Source organism: Colossoma macropomum, unplaced genomic scaffold, assembly GCF_904425465.1.
Source record: "Colossoma macropomum unplaced genomic scaffold, Colossoma_macropomum, whole genome shotgun sequence".
NCBI lineage: Eukaryota > Metazoa > Chordata > Actinopteri > Characiformes > Serrasalmidae > Colossoma > Colossoma macropomum.
The window spans coordinates 32,808,520-32,835,529 of NW_023494810.1; the positions used below are offsets into that span (position 1 = coordinate 32,808,520).

General features: G+C 43.2%; 1 protein-coding gene across 1 annotated transcript in view; it reads right to left on the bottom strand.

Moving 5' to 3' along the window:
- Positions 1-1,060: 1,060 nt before the first annotated feature.
- The window catches only part of bsnb (bassoon (presynaptic cytomatrix protein) b), a 140,223-nt gene continuing 114,273 nt past the window's right edge, over positions 1,061-27,010 (bottom strand). The window contains 9 exon segments of the mRNA XM_036559092.1: positions 1,061-1,078; positions 1,381-1,436; positions 2,312-2,446; positions 6,397-6,508; positions 6,971-7,833; positions 8,279-10,184; positions 10,186-10,338; positions 13,067-19,315; positions 19,923-20,387. Of these exon segments, the coding sequence (XP_036414985.1) occupies positions 1,396-1,436; positions 2,312-2,446; positions 6,397-6,508; positions 6,971-7,833; positions 8,279-10,184; positions 10,186-10,338; positions 13,067-19,315; positions 19,923-20,387 (9,924 nt within the window). The 3' untranslated portion in view covers positions 1,061-1,078; positions 1,381-1,395.

A 27,010-nucleotide genomic window follows, 5' to 3' on the forward strand; every position in this document is an offset into this window, starting at 1 on the left:
CCGTGTGCTCAGTGCATTGAGACTTGGCTGTTAAAGAGATTCACATGCCTTGGAGAGAATCAGGAAAAAAAAATCTGCCTTTAAAAATTCAGGTTTCTGTTTCATGTTTATTACAGTCTGTCAGAGTGACTGTGTGGATCATATAAACATTATAGAGCTTTTTAAATGAAACAGTAGAAGCCATATCGCCCCCTACACTTCCTGTAGTGTATTACAGTCTGTCAGAATGACTGTGTGGATGATATAAACATTATAGAGCTTTTTAAATGAAACAGTAGAAGCCATATCGCCCCCTACACTTCCTGTAGTGTATTACAGTCTGTCAGAGTGACTGTGTGGATCATATGAACATTATAGAGCTTTTTAAATGAAACAGTAGAAGCCATATCGCCCCCTACACTTCATGTAGTGTATTACAGTCTGTCAGAGTGACTGTGTGGATCATATGAACATTATAGAGGCTTTTTAAATGAAACAGTAGAAGCCATATCGCCCCCTACACTTCCTGTAGTGTATTACAGTCTGTCAGAATGACTGTGTGGATCTTGGAACATTATAGAGGCTTTTTAAATGAATCAATAGAAGCCATATCGCCCCCTACACTTCCTGTAGTGTATTACAGTCTGTCAGAGTGACTGTGTGGATCATATGAACATTATAGAGGCTTTTTAAATGAAACAGTTGAAGCCATATCGCCACCTACACTTACTGTAGTGTATTACAGTCTGTCAGAATGATTGCATATCTTTTGAATATTATAGGCTTTAGTTTTTTTAACAAATGAAGCACTTTAAGTGTTTCTTTTCCACAATTGCCTAATAGTTGCAGCTCTAATTAAGCTAAAACTGCATTTATTTTGATTTTATTCATTGATAAGGAAGCCAGTTTAATGCGGAACTACTTATCAGTTGCCTTTATATTGAAATTACCAGCAAGAAATGCTTTTCTTCATAGCTCCAGCGGCAGGTAATGTAAACTCACCGGAGTCTTCGGGTGTCCTCCATCCTCAGATTAATGTGTGAAAAGGCAGAAACAGTTGTAGTAGATTTTTTTCCAGTCCCCTCAGTCACCCCAAACCCTGAAGAACATCAGCATAACAAAATATATCAGTACAGTGAAAATGAACCTTGTTTGTTTTATCCATGTATTGAAATAACATCATATCAACTAATAAGCAACTTAAAATGTACTTATATACTTTATTCAAATAAATAAATACTTCAAGTAGTTTTTGCATTTCTTCTACCGCTGTGCCCTCATTTCTGCTTGATCTATTGTTCTATGCTTCATGTCTCTGATTGAAATTTGATATACAAATAAAGTTCTTCTTTTTATTATTATTATGAAGACTGCCTTCACATAAAAACCCTGTTTACTCACCCTCCAGTTAGCAGCTCACCAAAACGACGTAAACTTCTTCCCGAGAGCGGATACAGCTGTAGAGAGAAACAGAAAAAAAAACAGATTGGAGACAAAGACAATAAAAATACAGTCATAAGCAAAGTTTGAACCCCCCTGGGTAAATGCGAAACACATTCTCTACAGAGAACACAGTTCTGCACATCTGAATGCACAATTACAGCTTATTTGCTGAATTCAACATATTGGACAAAATACAGCATAAAATGTGCCATAACTTTTGCACAGACCACATTTTATGTTTTATTTCCCCCCAGTGTTAAATTCTTTTTAAAAGAAGCTTTTTAAAGAGCTGAGTTTAAGGCACTATTGAGTTTATGTACATTTAAAACTCTAAAAATATCAACTGATCACATTTTCAAATCCATGATTCTCACTTAAACATGTTCACCTGCTGCTTCTTTATTGTATCAGTTCACACGGCAGAAAAAAAACAGCAGCAGCAGCTCCACATTTGATTATCTGGGTCTCGCGAGAATGTGTGAGTTCACGTGAGGTCAGTGAGCTCCATTCGGTTCAGCAGCAGCTGAAAAGTTGAGTAGTGTGTGATCCCCAATATTTCAGACACCCAGTCTTTTATAATCTGCTAATGCTTTAAAAGTTGTGTAGAGAACCCAAGGCTTAAGGGATAAAAACAGGTTGGAAATGGTCGTGTAGAAATAAATACAGACCTCATGGAAGAAGATAAAATACAAAAACTGCAGAATATGGGCCCTTTAGTCTTTTCAGGGCGATAAAAAGGAGGCCAGTTATTCAAGATAGCGTGAGATGAGCTAAATAATGAAGATCATAAACCCCACCCACATACATTCACAGTTCTCACTAATTCTCTGCATCTCTGTCATCCCTCCCAGCCCACCTACACTCGTTCCTCATCATCCCTTCATCCTACCGTCTCCCAGTTTTCCTGCTTGCTCTGCGGCGCCACCCTGCAGGATCTTGGTAAGAACGTTTTCTCCCTCAGCGGGTTGCTGTCCCGGCTGGGCTGCGCTGCCTATGCCTCCCGGCCTGGGGGCCGCTTTTGACCCTGCGGGGGGAAAAGGATACAACAGTTATCAGACTGCAGTGATCCAAATGTGTGAAATGGATGAAACGTGTCTGAGGTAGTTGGCAGCTCCAGCACTGAACGTATCCCATTCAATCCAATGCTATTGTAATATAATAGAACAATAATAATTTTATCTGACACAACAAATCAGTTGATCAATAGAAAGTGCACGTGAACGCCCTCTTTTAAGACCTGCCCCCTATTAAAATGTGCCAAAAGTCAGAAGCAAACGGCAGAGAAAACAGCAGCAGCAACTCCACGTTTGATTATTTAGGTCTCGCGAGAATGTGAGTTCAGCAACAGCTGAAAAGTTGAGTAGTGTGTGATCCCTAATCGTTTAGTGTGTGAACCCCAATATTTCAGTCGCCCAAAAAATCAAAAATACCAAGCAAAAAATACCTTCAGAAGCAAAAGAGCAATTCCAGAAGCAAAGACAATATTAGCAAAATCAGCAAATAGAAAGAAATGAAAGTAAAAACTGGCAAAATTAGTAATAAATTTATATCAGAACGACTGAAAATGACTAGAAATCTTTTGATTTAACTCTTATTGTATTTCTCATTTGTATTTACAACATATTTTGGACATTTTTATAATTAACATTTTGCTTGTGGATTTTATAATTTGATTTGAAACTTTTGCCACAAAATTAACTCCATAGAATTCAATGCTCTGTCCACAAATGCAGAGCAACTGTTTTCACTACGTTTTACAGAAATCTTTCAACTTAAAATGCTAGCCAATCGAAACTAGGACAGTTGGAAACGACAGGGAAGTTGCAAGGAAAGCAATGGATCTATCCTAACGTTATGACCTACCTTACCTACCACACATATTCAAAATAGACTGCATTTGGGATGAACCCCTTTTCACAGTAACCTGAACATGCAATTTCCTCCCTATTTTAGAGGAGGTCTGTATGTTAAACTATAGATTTTTCTACTCTCGTTGCTCACTAGCAGCTCAACGCAGTCACAATATTTCACACACTGAGAGCCAAAAGTGTCATAGTCAATCTGACAATGGGGTTACGGGGTAGATCATCACTAGCAGAATGGCTTTCTTTTGTGCCGCCTAAAAAGCCACCTGACGCGGTCAGCCATGCCCAACAAGCTGTAGACCAGCTGGGACTGAAGCGGGAATAACAACGTTTTCCAAATTCCGGCAGTGTCTGACAGTCAGGGAGAGTGACTGTACGGGACGCATATATCAAACAAATGACTTGAGAAGTCTGATGAAGCTAAAGTCGGCTTCTCATTGAAAATTACAGTTCCACCTTAAATGGTGCAGCAGATATATTCCGGTGCCTGTGCGCAACCCAGAGTGTTACTGCTGCTCCATTTAAGGTGGACTGGAAAATCTGAACGAAAAGCTGCAAAATAAAAAGACAACTGTAGAAATTCAGACATGAAAGAACATTTAGCACCGCGATGCTTGTGCTAGCAAGCAATACTGACAAAGGTTTATTAATATATTCTTCAGTTTATTTCTAAATTTAATACAATAATAATATTTCAGATTTACTTTAACTGTTCTTATTATAAAGCGAAGAAACATTACTGAACAATAAGCCACTGTTAACATACAACAATAGGTTCATTAAGCATTTAAAATGGTTTTATTTGTATATATACACAACGTCATGTATATCAAAACCATCTGAAATTTGAATTATACCATGATATAAAATTCTGGCCATAGCGCCCACTACTAGACCCAACGTTCTCAGAGAAACAGCCCCCACACTGAAACACCTGTGAGTGGTTGTTGGGAGGCCTCTAGAATGTCCTGCCCTATTTTTCACTGGTTTGTTTGGCTTGTCAGTTCTTTTTTCTGGGGTAGGTGGAATTGTTGCTGCAAGGGTGCATCTTTATCCTGACCACAGAGTACAGTCCTCAGGGGTAGCGAAATGCTAAACTACATTACATTGCATCAAAACAGAGCATTCTGCATCAGATACAACAGTCGACCTGAACAGCATCATTACCATCCATGAATTATTCAACGAGGTGTCAATGCCAACACGGAGAGGGCACGCTTCTCCATGATTCACCACCACCTAATCGAGGACTTTGAGAGGGCAATTACGTCCGTGTCCGAGTGTGTGTGCACGTGTACGAGTTTACGTGAGAAACGAGGAGTTGTGCGAGCCGAATGGCTCTCATTTCCATCTATACAAATAAACATCTTCAACATAACCTTTGATGAAGCTCTCTGAACTGGAGCCGTGAAAAGAGAGAGCCCACAGACGACGGTATAATTCGATTTTCTAAATGACTGTATGCTCCGTCTGGGTTCTCTCAAACTTAATAGAGTCTTACTTCATGACAGACATCGCCACACAAGAGACAACGGAAGGAATGTAAACAATACGTCGCTTAGCACCTTAATCAAAAACTCGCCAAGAAACATGAACATCATAATGAACTGCTGGATTTAGAATGTGGGGAAAAAGAACAGACATGGCAAATATGATTGGACACATTACCACATACTATGGCTACCAAATGGGTAGCAAATGGGGCAGTCAGCCCGACAGTACGTGACTGAAGTGTCCCTTGAGCAAGGCACCTAACCCCCAACTGCTCCCCGGGTGCCGTGGATAGGGCTGCTCCGGGCAAGTGTGCTCACTGCCACCTAGTGTGTGTGTTCACTAGTGTGTGTAGGTGTTTCACTTCACGGATGGGTTAAATGCGGAGGTCAAATTCTTCTGTGTGCAAGCACAGTTGGCCAGTGGTTCTGAACTGAACTGAACTGAAATGCACAGAAGAACACGCCACCACTGACCATAATGAAACAAAACACCAACAGTCTATTTTGGCTTTAATTAAGCATTTCATTAAATGTATAGGAATATTTGTTTTTTTTAGCAAATCAGCAACTCTCAATGTAGCAACATATATACATTTTAAAGGTAACAGACAGACATACACTCTCATTTCAGGTTTGCTTCAGACTTTTTGTCCAAATGGAGACACCTTGTAGCACAGATAGTAATTACCTGATACACAGAGTAGGTAGTGAAGTGATCTGCTAGTTTAGCTGCTTGGCTAAGTGCTGCTTTTTTGCCTCTCAAACGCACATTGGCTTATACAGATAATAGGATTTTGCGTGTCTTGGGGATTTTATGGAAAAGTCATTATCAAAAATATAATAATAATATATAATGTGTAAAAATAGGCTTTTGTACACTGTAAAAATTGGTTTGATGTTTTAACTTTAAAAAGTAAGTATCCTTACTTACGGTCGGCATAACATTTTTAGTACATTGAACTTGTAATGGAAAGTTATCACAACGATAATCTGTGTTTTATATTCTTTTAATTCATTTGATGCTCATTGAATTTTTAAGGCAATCAAGCTACATATTTTTTAAGATTTTTTTTGCCCTAATGTGATTTGATTTCTTTCAGAGCTGTGTGGAAAGGCAAATCTGATCTTTTCAAACCAGATCTGAACCACTTTCATTTGTGGTCCTAGATCGGACATACATATCCAATTCATGGCCATGTGACCTTAATGTGAAGAAAATGTGAAGCTTTTCCTAGGCATAAATAAAGGCTTGTCTTGGACTTAACTAAAATGCCCAAAATTCATTTTAGTCTAGGCTTAGCTTTTTGGAATCCAGCCTCAAAACGTATGACTCTGACTTACTGAATAGTACAGAAGCAGAGAAGCAGAACCCTGCTGCTGCTTTTGTTGCTACAATAGATTTCATTCACTTTCATCCAACTCACTGAACTACAGGAATATTACAGTTCTTTCCAATTTTGTATCTACTGATTGGGTAGTTGCTGAATTCTGCAAAGGTTGAATGCATACAGGAGACAGAGATCAGGTTAAAAACCCTGCATTATTCCTTTAATTTCAGGATAGCTATAAAACGTAATGAAATTGATCCTGCAACAAAATCAGTCAGCTCCACTCACCGATGCCTGTGGCTGGAATCGTAGGGCCTTTGGCAGGCTGGGCTGCAGCTTTTGATCCGATAGCAACTGCAGGAGTTGGCGCAGCAGTGGCAGGAGGAGTATCCATCTTCACCTGTCCCCAAAAAAGGGAAGATGATGAGGGAAACAAGTACAACATTACCGACCTTAGATTCTCAACATAGGCTGCATTTTTATTTGATTTTAGCCCCCAGCACAGTAGAAACAAATAGCAGCTGTAGGACATGGATTAGCTGGCTCAACTTTGACAAGAGCAGAAATATAACTATGGTTGTTCACTCCAACCCTAAACTTAACCTCAAACCAGAACATAGTCCTTATCCTAACCTTATATTTGTTTCTAATTTAACAGATTAGATAGATAATGGCCAAAACACTTTTTAACAGGAAAAAAAATGGACACTGATCTGCGGCCAGGTCCCTCTGATAATATTTCTCTTGTCATATTTATAATTGTTAAGATTTCAATTGAAGAGTTGGTCACAGACCAGCATAAAAAGACTTTACTGACTAAAGCTGTAATGGAACTGTGATAATAAGCTTTATCTCGACTCACCCCAGTAGCAGCTGGCTGAGCTGCAGTTGGTCCTGCAGCCTGCTGTCTGCCTGGTGCTGAAGCCTGACCTGGCTTAGCTTGCTGCTGAGCAGCCCCAGCTCCAGCACCAGCAGTCGTGGCTGTGGACATGGGCTGAGTTGTGCCTGCTGTAATCGCTGGCTGCTGTCCGGGCTGTTGTTGTGACTGCTGCTGTTGGGTGCGAGGCTGTTGGCTGGCCTGCCCAGCTTCAGGCTGCTGGGATCCAGGTTGCCTGCCAGTTGTGGGTTGTGCTGTGGATCGCTGCTGCCCTTGCTGTGGTGGTTGCTGTTGACCTCCAGGACCCTGCTGTTGCTGCTGCTGTTGCCTGGATCCAGGAGATTCTTGCCGCCTGGATGAGCCTGACTGTCTTTGCCCCCGTTGGCCACTGGACGTGTGGTGGTGTCCAGATGCAGGGTCACGGGAGTAGTCGCCTGAATCCCGGTAGCCCGACTGTGAAGTTCGGGGATCTGAGGATCTTTTCTGGGAAGAGGAAGAAGTGCCACGTCCTTCTGAACGACTAGAAGGGTCCTTTGGATGTGATCGGGAAGAACGGGAGGATCTAGGATCTTCAGAAGAATGCCTAGATGAGGAGTGACGTCCTGAGCTGCTACCATGATGTCGGTGCTCTCGGGGAGAGGTGGAAGAGGATTGGTGCTGGTGGCCGTATTCATCTTGTGGCCACAGGTCTTCTTCAGGGGGCTCGTCATAATCGTGGTAGGTGTGCTTGACGTGGCTTCTCTTACCTGAAGAAGAGTGGGCTCCACTTCCATGGTGCCTGGATCTATCAGAACGAGCTTCTCGTGGCTTTTCAAACCAGTCTGTCTCCTCCTGACCCAAATGATAGGCTTTTTGGGGAACCAAGACAAAGGTAAAAAAGTCAATGCCATTGTGTGTGCCAAAATACGGAGAAAAGGGTAGAGTGCAAACTGAATCCATGCAGAAGGAGGAGAAAAATGCCAAAATTCCAATCATGCAAGATCTTGAACAGAAGAGGTACCAACTAAAAAGGAACTAAAATATGCCATATCCACCAAAAACATGCAGAAGTCAGTTTAAAAAAATCAGCACATGCATCACAAAAACGATAAATACATATTTTAACACACACTTAACATTGATAAACATGCACACAAGTAGGCATATATGGTTTTGTGCACTGAACATAACATGCTCATAAAAAAGCAAACACAATGCATCATCCATGCTGGTCTCCAGCCGTGACCCTGGCATGCAGTCTTTGGACTGACGGGATGCACTTTTAATAGGCAGTCGTGATTCAGCACCAGTTACCTTCACTGTCAGAAACAGCACACTGCATATCATCCACTAGGTACGGGTCATCTGGCTTGTAGACATGGCTCTTCGGCATGTCTCTTATGTGATGATCCTGCACATCTGGCAGGGAATGGCTGGAGCCATACTGATTTCTCACATCATGTGGGTCTGTACCCCGTCCCATTCCCACAGGCTTTCCTACTGGGCTGAGTGGACTCTCTTCCTCAGAGTTTTGAGCACGCATGGAGGGGCGTCCGCTACGGCCGTGAGTACCCCTCTGGGATCGTTCCATGGCGTCTCTCTCATAGGACTTACTTCTGTAACCTCCTGAGTCTCTGGAAGAGATCTTGTCCATGCCATAGCCTGTGGACCTCGACCTTCCAGAGCTGTACAGACGATCGTCCTCATCCAGACGATCTCTTGAGCCATAGTGCTTCTGTTGATCATAGACGTTCTTCTTCACTCCTGTTCTGGTCACCACGGTACAGCTTCCACCTGTTGATGTCGTCATTGTGTAGGAAGCCAGATCTGACTCTACATCCCGTGCCTCTTCTATAGGGGAGAATTTTGAAATCTTCTGTTCTATGCCTTGCTTCCTGTGTTTGCTACGCTTGGAAGACACAACAGCTGGTGCCAAGTTCTTGGATGAATGCTTCTGGCTACCCATTCCCGAACTGCTGCGGGATCCATGCTTATAGTCATCATAGTAATAGGAAGATCCACCACTTACAGTTGTACTAGGACGGCCATGGCTGTCTACTGCACCCTGCTGATGGTAACCCGCACTGTCTGTTGATCTTCCATATGGATCCTCAGATCTATCCCCATAGCCTGTCCCCCGTGGACCATTCTCACTCCCATACCCTGTTCTTGACATATCAGAAGATCCCATGTTCTCCTTTGTCAGTTCACTGATATCATCTATCATGACATAATTTCTGGGAATATTTTGTTCCAGGTTTGTGGCATAGAGGCCCTCTGTGCCATACCCAGATGTAGGACTTGGTATGCGATCTGTCAGTGTCTGGTCAGGGGTGCGATATGGACCATAAGCATTTGTCAAGGGTGAGGAATACGCACCACTGAATCCAGTCTCCTGAGCCGAGGTGGCTACTGACACAGCAGGATTACTGATTATCTCATAGTTGGTTGGCAGCTTCTGCTCAAGATCAGCTAACGATGTCTGTCGTGGCATCTGATGAACAGAAAGAATATCAGACTGGGGCTGGAAGGTCAGGTTTGGGCTTGGGTATGGTAAGGTCTGTCCAGGCAAAGGTCCTGCCGCAGGCTGGAAGCCCTGATGGCTGGTTTGCTGCAGGCCTATATCAGTTTGATATGATGACTGGGTGTAACCATGACTCTGAAAGGCCCCTTGAGTCTGGTAAGATGAGGGTTGGGGTGGGTGAGGCTGGAAAGTTCCAGGTTGGGGCTGTGATGGGGCTGGATACTGTGGTGGCTGAAATCCAATCTGCTGATATGCTGCAGTTGGGGGTTGCGTTGGTGTAGGCTGGCTCTGTGGATATGGATACGGAAGATATGAGGAAGTGGGCAAGTACTGAGAAGCTGCATTGAGGTCAGAAGTATATTGGTTGAGAGGGGCTGTGCTCGGTCGCGTCAAAATTGCATTCCCATCATAAGTCCCAGTTGCTACCGCAGCCAGCCTGAGGTTGTTCAGTTCACTGTCTGACATGTAGTCCCGTGCATCCCCCATGCTACGCAAGTAGGCCAGCTCTCTCCTCTCTCGCTCTTTCACCATTGTTTCCTTACGCTGGGTAATCCCCAGTTCCAGACAGCGTAGCTTAGCATCAATCTCCTTCTCCTCTTCCTCCAGTTCTGCCTGCTGCTTACGCAGCTTTGAGGACTCCTGTTCAACAGCTTTCAGGTCACTCAGAAGACCTGCTTTGGTGACACCTTGTGCTGGGACGGGGCAGTACTCTTTGGGACATGCCTGGGGAGCTGTACATGTGCGGCACTGCAGGGGTGACAATAGGGAGAGGTGTCTCATCTGGAGGGGGGCTGGGGAGGGTCCGTTTCACCTTCTTCATCATAGCGTTCTGCTGCTGCAGGGAAGACATCTGGACAGAGAGAGAATGAAAGAAAGATAAAGAGAGATCATTAAAATGGGACACCACACCAGCCTTAACCTGTTATCTCATTAGAGAGCTCCTATCACATAAAGAGACATGACATATCATTTTCTTGTTTTATGTAACACTTTTACATAGTTGAACAAAATATTTAAAAAGACACCAGATTTATTGGACATAAATGTATGTCGTAGATGTCTACACACCACCCCTCTGTCAGTGTCTTCACAGCAAAGCTTAAAAACATAGATGTCCAGTTTGCACTTCTACAGGACTTTACTTGGAACATGACCTCCTTCATAACACAGGGAAGTTTTTTTCTTAACACGACTTAGTGGGAGCAGTGGCTATTTCTACAGTTTAATTACTTCTGCTCCTCCGGACCTGAAAAGTGCATTGTCTTGCAAGTGACAAACAAAAAGGTAAAGCTAGTTAACCTTGTCAGCCTTTGTCCAGCTATTACTCCTACACAGTTAAACCTATGCTAGTTTTGAACCATTTCTTTGGAGGGTACTAACAGCAACCTAGGTAAGGAATCTGAAACATCAGGGACAGTAAAAGCCGAACACTTATCAAAACATGGTTTTGCTTAAACAGGCTAAAAGAGATATATCTTAATTGCACCTCTCTTAGAAGTGCTTAACTAACAAACTAGACAATAACTACTTATATATATTTAAACAAATACACATCCTTTTACACTACAAATAACATGCATACATTTATACTGAAGTGAAAATCAAATAAAGATTAATGTCTTAACCACCAAAGCACCCACTAAATAGAAATGCATACCCATCGTGGAGACACTGAGAATCCGTAAGACATATTTTAATGACAAAAAAAAAAGCCTACAAGCCTGGCTGAGAAAAAAAGGAAAGAATTCCTCGTTTAGCTTGTGAAACGCAATGAACCCGCTTTCTTGACAAGCTTCAGTGTTCCTCGGACGGCAATCACACTGAGAATGAAAGACTCAGACCTTTCTGACCAGCTGCTGACAAGTCAGAAGACAGCAGGGCTGAACCAGGATGCTTACACAGTGCGACTCCCGCTGGCATTTCTGAGGGTTTTACGGATATAGCATAGTGTGTGAGTGAGAAGGAGAGACAGACCAAAGACAGAATATATATCAAAGAAATAAAAGCAAAGGAAAAAATCTCAACAGAAATACAAATTATTGAGAGAGAACAAGCCGGAATAAAGCAAGATGTTTTGAAAAGATTGGGGTTCAAAGAAATATGAGATAAAAGCAATGGTGGATAAAATATCAACAAGGACACACAAAGTCAGATACGCAGCACTGTTCTTACAATGCACTACTGGTGTTTTGACAGTCTTTCCCCACAACCTAGCCCAAGGATAAGTGTGAAAATTTTAAGCAGCATATAAGCAACATTCTGCTAAATGCTATGCCATTTTTTTGGATAATCCACCATAACCATAATGAGACAAGATACAATAATACCTGTACACATATAACCTACACTTCAACCGCTAATGGACACCCTGCTTACTCTGCTCTCTCTTCTTTTGGACGAACTTTATGCAAATGAGCTGAGCTACAATTGTTCATATGTGGCGCAGTAACCAAAGGTGTCATGTCCATAGTCACACTAAAGACTCAATGACTCGACACACAATGAGTTAGTAGTGGGTACTATGGCCAAAAATGTATATCCCAGTTTAATTAAAATTTCTGATGGTTTGAGCACATCACGGTATACTGTATTTATTTTTTTTTCAAATAAAATTATTTTAGATACTTAAGTAAACTTGCAGATTAACAATGCTGTATTATTCTGTGATCACTTTAATAAGAAGCATATTTAACAACTATAAAATATTTTTATTGGGCAAAATAGTAAAAAGAGAAATTAACAATATATAAAGACTCATTCATTTTGCATGAGAGAGAGAGAATAGCCAGGGGGGTGTGCAAAAACATTAAGCCAACTTTGATCAATAGAACAATGTCTTTCAACAGAAAATATTTTTTATTTATTTTATTGAAGGAGGGGGTTCAGGTATAAGCAAGCTTCATGAGGTACTTTGAATCTAGCCTCAGTCTCAGATGCTCTGCCCAGATGTAGACTGAGCATCAGATATCTATTGAATGTTAAGCTGGCCACATCTATCAGGATTGTGCATTCTGATTGGTCACATGCACATCATTGTCAACGCATCATTTACAGTGTGTTTTAAAGTTATTTAAGTCTTCTTTGAAGCATAATATAGCTATTAAGTAAGCTATCCTTGAGTGTTTACTGACCCACACCGATGTGTTCCCTGGGGGGTTTGTTTTTCTAGTAACCACACTTTGAAAAATCACCTTTTCTGCATGTCAATCAAATACTCCTTTCTTGTCAGAGTAGGTGGTTTTTGGCTATGTTAAGCAACAAAAGGCACCAGACTCTCTGATGAATACGACTGGCTTGCAAGACCACTTTGCATCTAATGGGAGGGGAAGAGGGTGAACGGTAGAAGAATGAGTAAGAGTTTATAGGAGAGAGAGGTAACAATTTGTAAGAATCCTGGTTTCACAGCTGCTGCTCTGCAAAAATTATTTTATCTCTACTGATGTCAAACCCTACACGATGTTTCATGATTCTCACTTCACATATTTTTTCTCATGCCAACACAAGTCAAAATATTTCATGTAGCCAGCAAAAGGACAACACCTAAAACCTTACTGTCTTCAAATAATATTTTTTCTCACCTGACTGCTTGAGGTGGTTTGGTTCTGGTACAAGGAGAACCTGGTCTTCGATGGATCATCTGAAGTTGGACTAAGGGGCTTGGGATCTGACATGGAGCGCTGAACACTCTTTATGGGCCTTGGAATTGTCTGATGCCTCTGGGGTGACTCATTTGTGAAGGCTTTTTGCTGGGGTGTAACATGGGCCTTGTTGAGCCTCTCACTGGAAGCGAAGGTAGTCTCCAGCATGCGGTGGGGGGACAGGGGAGACACTGGGGAGTACAGCACCTGTGGGGATTTGGGTGGTCCACGGGTGTCGCTCTGTTGTTGGGCTTGCAGACCAATGTCAAGTGGGTCTGGCTTCCTCCTTTCAAACTTGGCTGGTGTGGCGCCAACTAGTTGTAAACTAGTCGAGTAGGGACTGACTGTGGTGGGAACACTGAGCTGAGGAGCAACCACACCCTGCGACTGGGCTTCTGGGTCAGTCTGGCAGGCCAAACTCTCGCCCTTTTGTGTCCTCTCTGGGGCAGAGATGTAGTGAAGCAATTCAACCTTGGATGTCTCAGCCATAGTGATGTGAATGGCTGGAGAGACTCTTCCCAGCTGATCTGTTTCAGTTTGACATGAGGAATCACTAGTGGTCTGGATGGCTATGCTGGACGTCACTTTTGAAGCATCTGTCTTCGTTTCTGCACTTGATTCAGAGTGCTTAGAGTACCTTGAGCGCCGGCGTCGTACTGGCTGGCTGTCCCACTCTGCCTGGTCTTCCTCATCTGTCTGGACACTGCAATCAGCAATACGTCTGGTTCTTCTGCGGCGTGACATGAACCGATCCTCTCCATCTTCATCATCCGTTTGGACACTGCTGTCCGCAATCCTTTTCACAGGCTCCTCTTCAGATCCATCCCGTAAGCGGGGCATTGAGTTCTGTTTCTTCATAGCACGGCCACTTTGATCGTCACTGTTCCTCAGGGACATTTCAGAAGCAGAGCTAGGAATAGACCTTGTTGACACCAGTGCTTGCACCATTTGCCCATCCACACAAGGCAAGAACTGCACACTCTGGCCATCTTGTGGAATAACTCTACCATTTTGATCACAGATGATGGAGATGGCTTGAGGGGCACCACCGACCATTATGCCTTGAATGGCACCTTGAGCTGTTGTGGCTGCCGCAGCAGCAGCTGCTGAAGCAGCAGCTGCCTCTGCTGCTGCCGCTGCTGCAGCTGCTTCAGCGGCAGCTGTCTTCTGCCTCTTCTGCTCTTCAAGCTGCTGCTGGAGTTGCTGTTGCAGGGACTGAATTTGGTCCAGCTGCATTCTTTGCTGGGCCAGCTGCTCTCTCTGCATTACAAGTTGTGTTTCACGCTCAGCCTGCTGCTGCTGGAGAACCTGCTGCTTGATGCTCTGCAGTTCTTGGATTTCACGCTGGACAAGCAGCTGTTCTTTCTCCCTGTGCCTCTGTAACTCTAAGCGGTCCCTCTCCAGCTCTTCATGCAGACGCAATTGACGAAGCTTCTCCAGCTCAATGCGTTCTCTCTCCAGCTGCAGGAGTTGTTCCTGTTGTTGTCGTAAACGCTCATCTTCTTTTTCCTTTTCTTTGTCTGTAGATGAGGTCATGATGGTGTTTACTGCTGTATCTGGCAACACACTACCAACTGGATGTGGCTGTGATTGTGGCACTGATAAGTGGGGCTGCGTCTGAGAAAGTGATAGGGCTTGAGTGAGGGACAAATCTTGACCTTTAGTGAATCCTTGAGGCTGAGTTTGGGGTGCTTGCTGCTGCACTGGAATCTGAGTCTGAGTGGCAGGAAGGACTGAGGTACCATCTACTGAAATATGACTCTGAGAAGTCTGTTGGTTTAAAATAGTTGGTTGAGCTGGCACACTAGTTGAAGCAACAGCTCTAGGTACAACCTGCAAATTTGTAATGGGTTGAGCAGGCGGTAATGTTGTAGTTGTTGGCACTGTGCCAGGTACTGTGGGCTTGCCAAGGTAGACAGGAGTTTCTTGAGAAGTACTTGTGGGTGGCATGCTTCCTGGCATAGCATCTGGGGCAGATGTTGGAAAACGGTTGGGAGGAAGATATCTATAAGGTCCCTGTGCAGAGAGAGGCATCCTTGGGGTCACATGAGGCAATCTACTAAGGCTAGCCAGCGGAACAGCCGTCACATTGCCTGGAGGATAAGGTTTGTAGACTCCTCTTAGCATGGGATTTAGTACAGGAGCAGGCTGGGTTGTTATTGGCAAAGTGGAGGCTATGGGAGTGTTGATGGTAGAGTATATCATGCCATCTGCAGTTCTCATTGGAGGAGGATATAAGGCTCGCAGGCTAGCCTGTCTAGCATTGATGAGATTTGTAAGTGCTTGACCATGTACAGTGGGCCTTCCATCTGGGCCATAGAGCAGATTGGCTCTGATAGAGGCCAGGCCTTGCTGCAGGCCTAGTCTTCCTGGAGGGCCTCCTCTTCCAGCACCATACTGCAGAAGTTCAGGGCTGTTGGCATAACGATTTCCAAACTGATCCATAGAGTTTAGAGCAGCACACATTCTGCTAATCTCTCTCGCAGTGGTGGCACTGTACTGTGCAAGATTTGATTCCTGAACACCAGCCATTTCACGAGAAGAATAGCCATAGTCTCCACTGATATTGGACATGGAACCGTACCTACGCAGAGGTAAAGGTGGAGCTGAAATTTCTCCTTGATGGCGCAAATCTGTGTAGGATCCATATTGGGCACCCATACCCAGATATCCTGCCTCATATGCTTGTTTCATGGAGCTCAAATCCACTGCTAGATCCCCAGGATCTGTCCTTTGATAGTACTGAAGTCCTGATTCTGCCAGATTTGTGTCCGACATCGATGGCGGGAGCCGCCCAGGAGGAGGCATGGTAAAAGCTTTATGCTCCTCTGAGGTCCCTTGCATATTAGCTGGCTGGTAACCATCCTTTCCTGGTTGAGCCTGTTGACGAGAGGCTTGGGTGGGTTCAGTGGTAGGATTCAGCTCTGAAGTAGCTGTTTTACCTCTCTGACTAAAAGGACCTGAACAGCTACCAGCAAAAGGCAACTTGACAACATCACAGCAGGCTACTTGGTTCTCTGACTTGATCTGTCCAGTGAGATCCAGGACTTCTGGGGCTGGTGGTGGAGGTTGCTCTTCTTTTTTTACTATTTGGGTCACCGTAGCCCCCTGGGATGAACTACTCTCATCTAACTGCACCATCATCACATGGGGCTTCCCTGTAGATAGGTTCACTACAGTAGGCTTATTCTTTAGTTCCAGAGCTACCCCACCATATATGTCATGGCCAAGAGTAGGCGTGGGAGATACAGGACCTGTTGAGGGCTGTGGGGGAAGAGGAGAAACCTTTGGAATGGCACTAACCACTGTTTGAGTGCTTCCACCACTGGTCTGGCTTACTACTAAGTCTTTCTTTAACAGTATTGGTTGGACTTGATTTGCTAAGTTGTAACGAGCAAAAGAAGCTACATTTTGTTGGTGTTGTTGGAGCTGTTGTTCAAGGAGTTGTTGTTGCTCTTGAAGCTTCTGTTGTTGCTTTTGAAGCTGTTGCTGTTGGATACCCAAATCTTCCAGACACGCATCTATCTTTGGAATAGATGGGTCTGTTACAGGTGGTCTGGATTGAGTAAGGCAAACGGCTGACCCTACTCCTTGACCAAGGTCAACTCGATTTTGCAGTGGGTCTCCATAAACCACTGGGTGCTTAGGCTGTGATATGAACATAGATGCTGCAACAGTAACACTTACTGTTGTTGGTGTTGATGTTGTCACATGAGGTTGCGCCTGTGCATTTAGGTTCATGATCAAAGGTTGTACTGCTGTGTGACGACTTGGTGGTTGGTCTGCTTCAAGTGAGTACCTTCGTGTGTCAGATGCCAAAGACGTCAGATCCATACCCTGGTCTGTCATAATGATTGGAGTAGGCTTCATTGGTGCTCTAAGATCAACTACATTACCACTTTGGGTCATTGTCCCTTGCTCAATAACCCTAGAGGTGCCTGGAACAGTAGAGATTTTACACAAAGATATGCTTTCAACAGGGGGTGATTTATGGCTTTGGGAGCTTGCAGTGGCAGTGCTTCCACCAACAGTGGCTCTCTCAGCAGTCTGTGCTCTCTGAAGACTTTGTTGTGACTTCTGTGGGGAAGTATTTGAGCTTGTTGGAGTCTGGGCCTGGTAAATTGGCTGTTGCCGATTACTTGTTGGGGAAGACAGAGGGGATGTGGAAGAATTTACAGTTACTGGTTTGGTGGGTTGACTAGTGGTGCCTGCTAGTGTTATAACCATGACAGGGGAATCTTGAGAAGACTGCTGTCTTGCAAGTCGTGGCACTGCAGTACGTTGAGAAATGTGGGATCCTTGAGCGGTAGGTAAAGATGTGGGACCAGGAGCACGGATATGAGTGGGACTTTGTGTGGGAGAGGTAGACGGGGACGTTGGAGGACTGGGACTCTTGAAATATGAGAACACCTTAGATGTTAGTGAAGTTGAACCAGAGTCAGGTGGCTGTCCCTGGGAAGGTCTTCCTTGTGACTGTCCAGTGGCAGGCTGTCGCACTTGTGGCTGAGACTGAACACCTGGATGTGCAGGACCCATCTTGGAAGTTTGTGTAGTCATCCTGGCCTGGTTTTGTCCCCTTCCACTAGTGCCTCTTTCCGAAAATGAGACAGGGGCTGCAACCTGTGTGGGACTTGTGCCTGGACTCAGAGATGCTGACCCTGTACCTAAGTGCTGATTATTTGCTAAATGTGGGGGCCCTTGCTGTCCTTGTCTCCCTGGATGTTGCTGCTGCTTTTGCATCAACTCTGCCTTCCTCATCATTTCCTCATAAACTTCCTCAGCACTTTTTAGTGATTTATCTACAGTAGATGAAGCAGCAGAGGTTTTTTCTGTAGGCGAGTACAGAGACATGAAAGTTGGCAGATTGTATTCACTGCCAGACTTGTACAGTTTTGAGCTCATTTCAAACCCTTCTGCCTCTGAGTCCATAGAGGGGGAGTATTCTGAGCAGGAAGATCTGTGAAGTTCTTCCATTTCAGCTGCTTGTCGTAGCTCTTCTGTTGGTGAAGCATCCTCAATAGGTGACAGGTTGCTGGGGGGAGTCTTTGACCTCTCTCTGCGCCTCTGTGCTCTCAGTTCCTCCTTGTCCCTTTTTGTTTTCCTGGCTGTGCTACGTATCCTCTGCTGTTCCAAGTCTCTCATCTTCTCTTGTTCTCTTAGGAGTTCTTCCTCTTCTCTCAGTTCATCTTCTTCAGAGGAGTCCTCAATTGTTGGTAAGAGTGGGCCATGGGATCGATGTCTCGCTTTCCTTTGCTGCTTAGCCTCTTCAAGCCTTTGCCTTCTGCTAGGACTACTATCACTATCATCCTCCAGTGATGATACAGATGTGGGAGAGGTGCCAGATGTATAGCTTGGTGTGGTAGCAGGAAGAGTTGAAGAGTACTCCCCTCTAGACCTCTCTTCAGGTGATCCAGTCAGGCTTTCCATCTCAAGTTCTGGCTCTCTGAGGTCATGCTCTGTGCTAAGTTCCATGTCACGACTATAGCTATTAGTATTATTCAGTTCTATAGTCTTGAATCGTCTTAGGCCTCCTTGTGAACCCATCATTTCATCCCCATCACTGGACTTGTATGCACCATCACTGCCTTTAGTGTCCTCCTCAAAACTGCTAGATTGCTGTGTAAGGCGTCGTCTCTCTTTTCCTAGATCTCCACTGTGTTTATGGCTCTTTTTCATCCTAACATGTCCTTCGGCTTCTACCATATCCTCCTCATCTGCACTCATCTCTAAGATCTGCCTCCTCATGAACTCCTCATCTGTTAGCTCCTTCTGCATCTTCTTCTGTCTGGTTGGCAGGGGAGAAAGGCCACTTTCACTGCTGTCCTCCACATAGTCATGACGTAACTTGCAGCTAAGGTCATCCGAGATTTCTCCGTCAGAATCAAACTGGTCTTGTGATATGGACAGTGTCTGAGGTCTTTGCTGATCACCAGTGTCTGCTGCACCATGAGAATCTCTAACCCGACCTTGATCAGAGGCCGTCTGTGACTCCAACAAGGGACGCATGGAACTCTCTAGCTTTGTGATTTCAGAGGGGCTAGGTGGGCTGCGCTGATCAGAGATGCCTCTCTCGCTGAGTTTAACTCCCTCTTCATGGATAAGTCCAGTGATCTCACTGTGGGAGCTGGATATGCCATCAGATGAATAGCCTGTATCGCTCAGACTCTGTGTACTAGACTTGTTGGAATCCTATGAAAAGACAGAATAAATATATTTTGGTATTCATCCATTTTCATACAGTAGAGATAAAAGAATATTTTATGACATTCCTAAAAAAAGGCAGAGTCACACTGATACGTTTTAGATATTATAAACACAACATGCAAACTGCAAGCAACAATATTAGAGCATGCAAGACCTGTGAAGGACCAAAGGTACCAAATACAACATAAAAGTTAATGAACACTGTGCATAGATAATGACTGCAACAATGACCGTGACTGCCACAGATATTACTAGCATATCAACCCTATGACATTTTGATAGGGTTGAAACTTTATGACAAGAAACATGAAAGTATGACTAAGGATTAATTTTGAACAGTAGTGACTGTCGCAGGAAAGTGAATGAAGGAGGTGATCAAGTGATAATGATGACAAAACTGCAGTGAGTAATAATAATGATGGGGGATATAAATAATGAATACAGTGAGAATGAATTAAACCAGTCTTCAAAACAGATGACATTAGCATAATTGTAGGAACTTCAACACGCCAATCATAGCGTGTCGAATTCGTGACTGGGCTGATTATGGAAGATGAGCACAAAGACAATGAGGACACAGAGGGTCACTCACGTCGTGGTGTTTAGATTTCTGCATGTCACTACTTTTCTTCTGGTCTTTTACATCCTGTGTTCCTTTTTTAGGGGATGCTTTTACATCCCCCTCTTTCTCAGTTTTGGACATCGCTTGTTTCTTGCTAACACTTTGCTCTTGTTTTCGAATTTCAGTCTTGCTTGCAGGATGGGTAGGGGCTGTCTTGGCAGGAGATGGTTGAGTGGAACCTTTGCCCTGTGGTGGCCCCTGTTTGGTAGGAGGGAGAGGACCACTTACTTGGGCACCAGGTGCTTTTTGCTGCTGAGGGCCTGTAGGCCTCACCCCCACTTGTTGACTGGGTCCTCTCTGCTGTGGTGGCTGTTGACTGGCTGGACCCATTGCCCGGGGAGATCCCACTGGCTGAGGAGCTGGAGATGGACCACCCCCCAAGTCCCCTGACATGGCTCTCTTTGTCTGGCATGTCAGGCAGAGCCATTCTTTCTTCTAGAAAAACAAGCAAAAAAAGAACCATGAATCAAAAAACAATCATAGCAGAATAAAATCAATCTCCAGTTCAAGGCATAAAAATTAATCAAAGTTCCTGTATACTGTCTTTTTTGGTCTCCTTCTTCTGTAATATGAAAGAAGTGCGGTCAGGCAGAGCTGTCAGCTGAACTCAGCATAATTGGGTTTGTTCCAGATAATGCTTTGCTGCCTCTTTTCAAAGGCTAGATGTTTAACACAGACAATGCTCAGGTCAATCCATGTAAGTACACAGTACATTAACATACTGACTGAATCGATTACTAGTGTTTCAAAATCTCAAACAGTTATGAAAAATATATTAAAAGTTAAAGGTGATACATTTGATGAGATACTTATTCAAGTAAACATTCTTTTTATTAAATTACCTTGTAAGCATTTGATATCATTCATCCAGAACAATCAGACTTTGGCAAAAGGTAAAACACCAGAGAAATCAAAGCGGCCCACTCAGATACAGATCAGTCCCCTGACATCAAATATCATGGAAACAAAGGTGTAAATTACAAAGAAAGGCACAAAAGTATGCAATTACAGCTGGATCAATTGGAAGCATAAAAGAGAAATACGTCCTTTTGTGCTTTTCGCAGCAAATAAAAGGCCACGAGTTCAGTCAACAGTTTCGGCTGCTATTTCCGTGATAAGGATCAGCAGAATACAACCTCAGATGATAAACCCACACACAAGCACACAGATGTTGTTTCTCGGCTCAAGAAAACCTAATAAGTTTTTTCCCTTTTTCATGACGGTTATCAGTTTACAGATCAAATTGTTTCTACTGCCAGTATGGCCTGTTAGAGAGCAGAAGAGCCACAAAGATAAGGCAGTAGCAAGAAATAAGCGTCTGTTAATGTAATAAATTAAGCTTCACATTTACCAGTAATGAAAGCCAGAAATCAGAAAACAACCTGTAACAAGTTTAAAGGCCTCTTTCAAGCATGATGTGTACAACTGATATCTAGGACACCAAATGCAAAGGAGAAAACGCTACAGTGTATTATTTGCAGTGGCATCTCTGGCACAGAAAGCCTGGTGGGGCAGGAAAAACTGTAGGGGCAGCAGTGACTCCTCAATGAAACACAAACGCTCACCGTCAATCACAACTCACAAATTAACGTAACGTGGTGCAGAAGTTGGTGGAAGTGGAAACAGAATTACAATTACAAATACAAAGTTATCAAGCAGTATACAATCATTGTGGTCTGCAACTACATATCCAATAACATTTCAGAGCAGGGAAACACACTTTCTGGGCTTGGTAGAGTGATTTTAGCTAAACTCACAGTTAGCCATGTTTTTCTCTTGAACCTCTCTGGACTGAAGGAGTAGTTTTTGTCCTTTCCAGACTGAATGATGTTGAAATCCTCTGGCTGGTGTGTCCCAAACATTTAATCTCTAATTTCCGCTCTAATGGCTGGTATCAAATTTAACTTGTATTACATTTTTGACTCAACTCTTTATATTGCCTTGTTTTTAGGAGTAGCTACCACACCGTAAACAATGTTTACTAAACGTCTGGACATATATAAATGTATTATTTTTTATTTTGATCGGGCCCCACAGCCCGAAAGCGTGTTGAACATGCGCAGCATGTTTTTAACTGCTTATTTGGTTAGGTGAACGCTGACGGGCCCCACACTCATCAAACCAACACTGCTAGGCAAATATGTACCTACTGGCATTTACACAACAGGTACAGGAAGATATTTGGAATGTATCAGACAGCCCTACCATAGTCATATGTAATAAATGTGAAACAATGTTAGTTGCAAAGAAATAAAATATATATGTATATATGCTGCTCCACAGCGACATCTGGTGGAGCCCTAATGTAGAGACACCACTGATTATTTGCCCTATTTACCAAAAAATTAAGAGTCCTAGCCTCTTTGGAGAAAGAAAGGTTAACGACATCTTAGGTTAAATTAATTTTATTCATAGTTTGCAGATTATCAGATTATCGCAGAATCTTCCAATAGTCCAACAGACACCATGAATGCCCATTATTAGCAAAATGTTGCCGAGCTGATAAACCAAATTAACTGGAGGAGAACATTCCATAGACCTTCTACAGGCTGAATTATACTTCTGTGAAGACACATGCAAACGTTTCAGCACGCATAACTCACAGATGCTACAGAGAAGACTTTTTACATCTTTGACATTTACTTATTCAGAAATGTAAGAATCTCTAACACAGATCAGCGTAGCTGTTAAGACTGAGAGCTGAGGGAGAGAGAGGTGCACAGTGAAGGGGCTACAACAGCACTTTATCTATTCAAATGCCTTTAGTGTGAAACTCAACTAGACATTTTAACGTCCAGTAAGCAGTACCAACTGCTCACTGGACAGTGAAGCTCAAAACCGGACTCTCTGAACCAGAAACGAACACTGGCAACCCTAGTTAGACATGCGTAAGTGTCACGCTGACACAGAAGTGCACATTTTTCTTGGTTTAACAAGGTAAATAAATCTGGTAAACCAAATAAACTAGTTAGCTAGCTGGGCTACAGCATTAATGTTTTTAAATCCAGAAGAGCTACAGCTCAGTAAAGTGCCTCACATTATCAGGCGGTCTGCTGAGTTTACCTCATCTTTAAACATCCTTGACCATTTTGAACATTAGAAAAGTGGAGCTCAATCTTCTACAGTGAAACAGCATGGAAGATGCTAACTATAAATGGACTGCGTTTCCCATGAGTCTGTGTGCACAGGAATGTGAAGATGTGATGGGAAATGTAGACTTAAACCAAAAATCCTCTCTTTTTAAGTCATAGTTGTACAAAAACTATGTGATCTGAAATATATACAGACCACTCTACCAAATAAATTGCGGTCCCACAGTAATTTTTATTTTTTTTGATTTTTTTGATTTCTTTAAAAAGTGAAGTTAAAATATTTGGATTTATCAAAAGTTTAATTTTCAAACGTAAAACCTTATTCAAAAGATGCTGCCCCATTTTTTCATGTCATTACCGAAACACAAGAGTTTTAGTCCGTAGGTGGAGCCTTATTTAGACACGCCCCTGCATTTTAGATCAGGAAGTGAGGCTGCATCCCTGTCCCTCATGGCCACATGGTGAGCAGTTAAATCCCATTGTTTTGAAGTAAATAAGTCCCAAAGTCCGAAAATTAAGAACTGTCACTACTGAAACATATTTTCTGAGATATAAATAAACTTCCTTGTGTTTTGATAAAAATATTATGATTTTATGTGTTCAACTGTTCAAAGCTGTGTTGGCTGGTCATGTGCTGACTAGCATTTTCGAGTTCTGCTCAAAATGAGCTAAAATTGTCACTTCTGAAACAGTCACTACTCAAACATCTGCTAAAGTTTCGGTAATGTTATGATTGTTTTAGTAATGATAAAATGGAATATTTAATCATTTATTTTAATAAAACAAACATAATTAGTCACTCAAAGCAAAATGCTTTTAGTCTAAAGTCAAAGTCAGTTAAAAGTCCCAAATGTGTTGTCACCTCTAAACAATTAACATATGGGAACAAGATCCTAATGTGTGGCCATGAGTTAGTAAGGCATGGGAATGAGATAATTAAGTTGGGGCCACAACTTAGTAAGGCATTGGAACGAGATCCTAATGCATGGCCACGAGTTAGTAAAGCGTGGCAACGAGATCCTAATGCGTGGGAATGAGACAATTAAGTTCTGGCCACGACTTAGGGTGTGGGAACAAGATCATGCCTTATTTAGCTGTGGCCAAGGCTTAATCATCTAAATCCCACGCCTTACCAAGTAGTAGCCACACATTAGGATCTCGTCCCCACGCCTTATTAAGTCGTGGCCCTGAGTTATCTCATTCCCACGCCTTACTAAGTTGTGGCCTTGACTTAATTATCTCCTTCCCATGCATTAGGATCTCGTTCTCACGCCTTACTAACCCGTGGCCACATATTAGGATCTTGTTCCCATGCTTTACTAAGTTGTGGCCACACATTAGGATCTTGTTCCCATGCCTTACTAAGTCATGGCCACACATTAGGATCTTGTTCCCACGTGTTAATATGGTGTGGCCACGCATTAGGATCTCGTTCCCATGCCTTACTAAGTCGTGGCCACGCATTAGGATCTCGTTCCCATGCCTTACTAAGGCGTGGCCACACATTATTTTTATTTATACCAGATGTCGCCAGCAAGGCTCTGTAAGCAAGAGCCACCAAACACTTTTAAAAAGCACTGAATGTGTTAAGAGCAAATTACCTGGAGGAGACAATTCATCCTCCTCCAAGCATTAAGAGACGCCAGTGTGCTTCAGCGTTCTCCTATTCCTCTAAAAAAGCTCTCCCTGCATTAAAAGCACAGCTCAGCCCAAAAGCATTAGCATGCTAACAATGAATGAAAGCTAGCCAGCACTTTCAAAGCCAACCTCACCATGCAAACCGCTGAGTTTTGTACGCAGTTAGCGTCCTTTCATTGTTAGTTTAGCCACGTTAGTGCTTCTGGCCCTCCTGGACCAAACCCAGACTGTCCCTCCACTGGCACGAATTTGCAATGCCACAGAGAGACAATCTGGTTGACTTGTTTGTGTTTACTTGCTTGCTTATGGGTACTGGAGAGTGTGCGCTGGGCCAGTGAGGCTGATTAGCGAGCGTAATGGTCCTCAGGGTTCTGCTCTGATTGTGTAACACAGACAGACACAAATGCACAGACAGCAGAAGAGGGAAGCGGCAATTTTCTTCAAACACAGTAAGAAAGCATGCATATCTATGAGAACAAAAGCAACGAACTGAGTGCAATGTTCGCCACGCAATAATGACAAAAAGTAGTCGTCAAAGCTCAGTTTTGTTCTTGAAAAGATGAACAGGACCGACTGTGTAAATCACAGCAGAATGAAAAGAGCCTGAATAAACATCAAAATCAGAAAACATTTCATTTGCCAATACAAGATGTGCTCTTAAAACGCACCAAATGTTCCTGCTTGTTATGAAATAAAAGCATTTTATGTACTGTGTATATACGGTTACATCCGTACCCCAGCCAACAGAGTCCATATACACCGATCAGGCACAACATTCTGACCACCTCCTTGTTTCTACGCTCATTGTCCATTTTATCAGCTCCACTTACTATATTACTTTGTAGTTCTACAGTTACAGACTGTAGTCCATCTGTTTCTCTGATACTTTGTTAGCCCCCTTTTACCCTGTTCTTCAGTGGTCAGGACCCCCATGGACCCTCACAGAGCAAGTACTATTTGGGGGGTGGATCATTCTCAGCACTGCAGTAACACTGACGTGGTGGTGGTGTGTTAGTGTGTGTTGTGTTGGTCTGAGTGGATCAGACACAGCAGTGCTGCTGGAGTTTTAAACACCTCAGTGTCGCTGCTGGACTGAGAATAGTCCACCAACCAAAAATATCCAGCCAACAGCGTCCTGTGGGCAGCGTCCTGTGACCACTGATGAAGGACTAGAGGATCACCAACACAAACTGTGCAGCAGCAGATGAGCTATCGTCTCGGACTTTTCGTCTACAGGGTGAACCAACAACACAGGTGCGTCTAATAGAGTGGACAGTGAGTGGACTGTGAGGGTCCATGGGGGTCCTCACCACTGAAGAACAGGGTAAAAAGGGGCTAACAAAGTATGCAGAGAAACAGATGGACTACAGTCTGTAACTGTAGAACTACAAAGTGCACCTATACAGTAAGTGGAGCTGACAAAATGGACAATGAGCGTAGAAATAAGGAGGTGGTCAGAATGTTATGGCTGATCGGTGTATAGAAATGAAGCTGCAAAGACAGCCCACTTTCTGTGACGTCACAATAACCAGTGCATTCACATATATCTGTCTTTTCAGGCTACAGCAGTTTAGCTGTAGTTGTAAGAGGTGTTTCAGTTGCACTGCTTCTGAATGAGGCACAATACAGGGCAACCAATCAGAACAGAGTTTTTGGTACTTAAGTCCCGTTTCAATACTCTTTTTTTTTAACACTCTACTCTAGAATGTGTTACACCTACGATACACCAGTGGCCACTTGCGGCAGAAGGCGAAGAGTAGATTATTAAAATAGCATATACCCCCTCTCCGCTAGATTAGCTTCAGAGAGCTAACTGACCACCCATGCAAACTTTACAATGCAAAACATTTTTGAGAAGTTTGAACAAAATATACTTACAATAAGTGGCTATAATCTAGCTATAAACTTTGGTATTGTGCCTTTTTTGTTGTTAGCCACATAGCGTTTAGCATGCTGACTAGCAAACCAGCAGAGTAAAGTGATGAAGTTGTATTAGTCATGAATAACAGATGGAGAAGTTTGCAACTTAAAGTCCTGCAAATCAAATGTCAATGTTTTGAAATGTAAAGTATTTTAAAGTAGTTCGCTGCTGTGGCTTATAAACAATATGAGCAAGTTCTGCCGCCGAAGTCGGCATTTGTGTTCACTCGATTCCCCGCCTCTCTGAGAGCTGATTTAATAAACTTCACTTACACAGCTCTTAAGATTGCACGGGGAATTCAATCTCAGGGGAAATGATGAGGCCAAGTGGATGAGAAAATGGTTTCTTGAAACATGCGGTTCAACACTGGGAATATAAAAAAACAAGAAAAATGTAGGATATCAGAC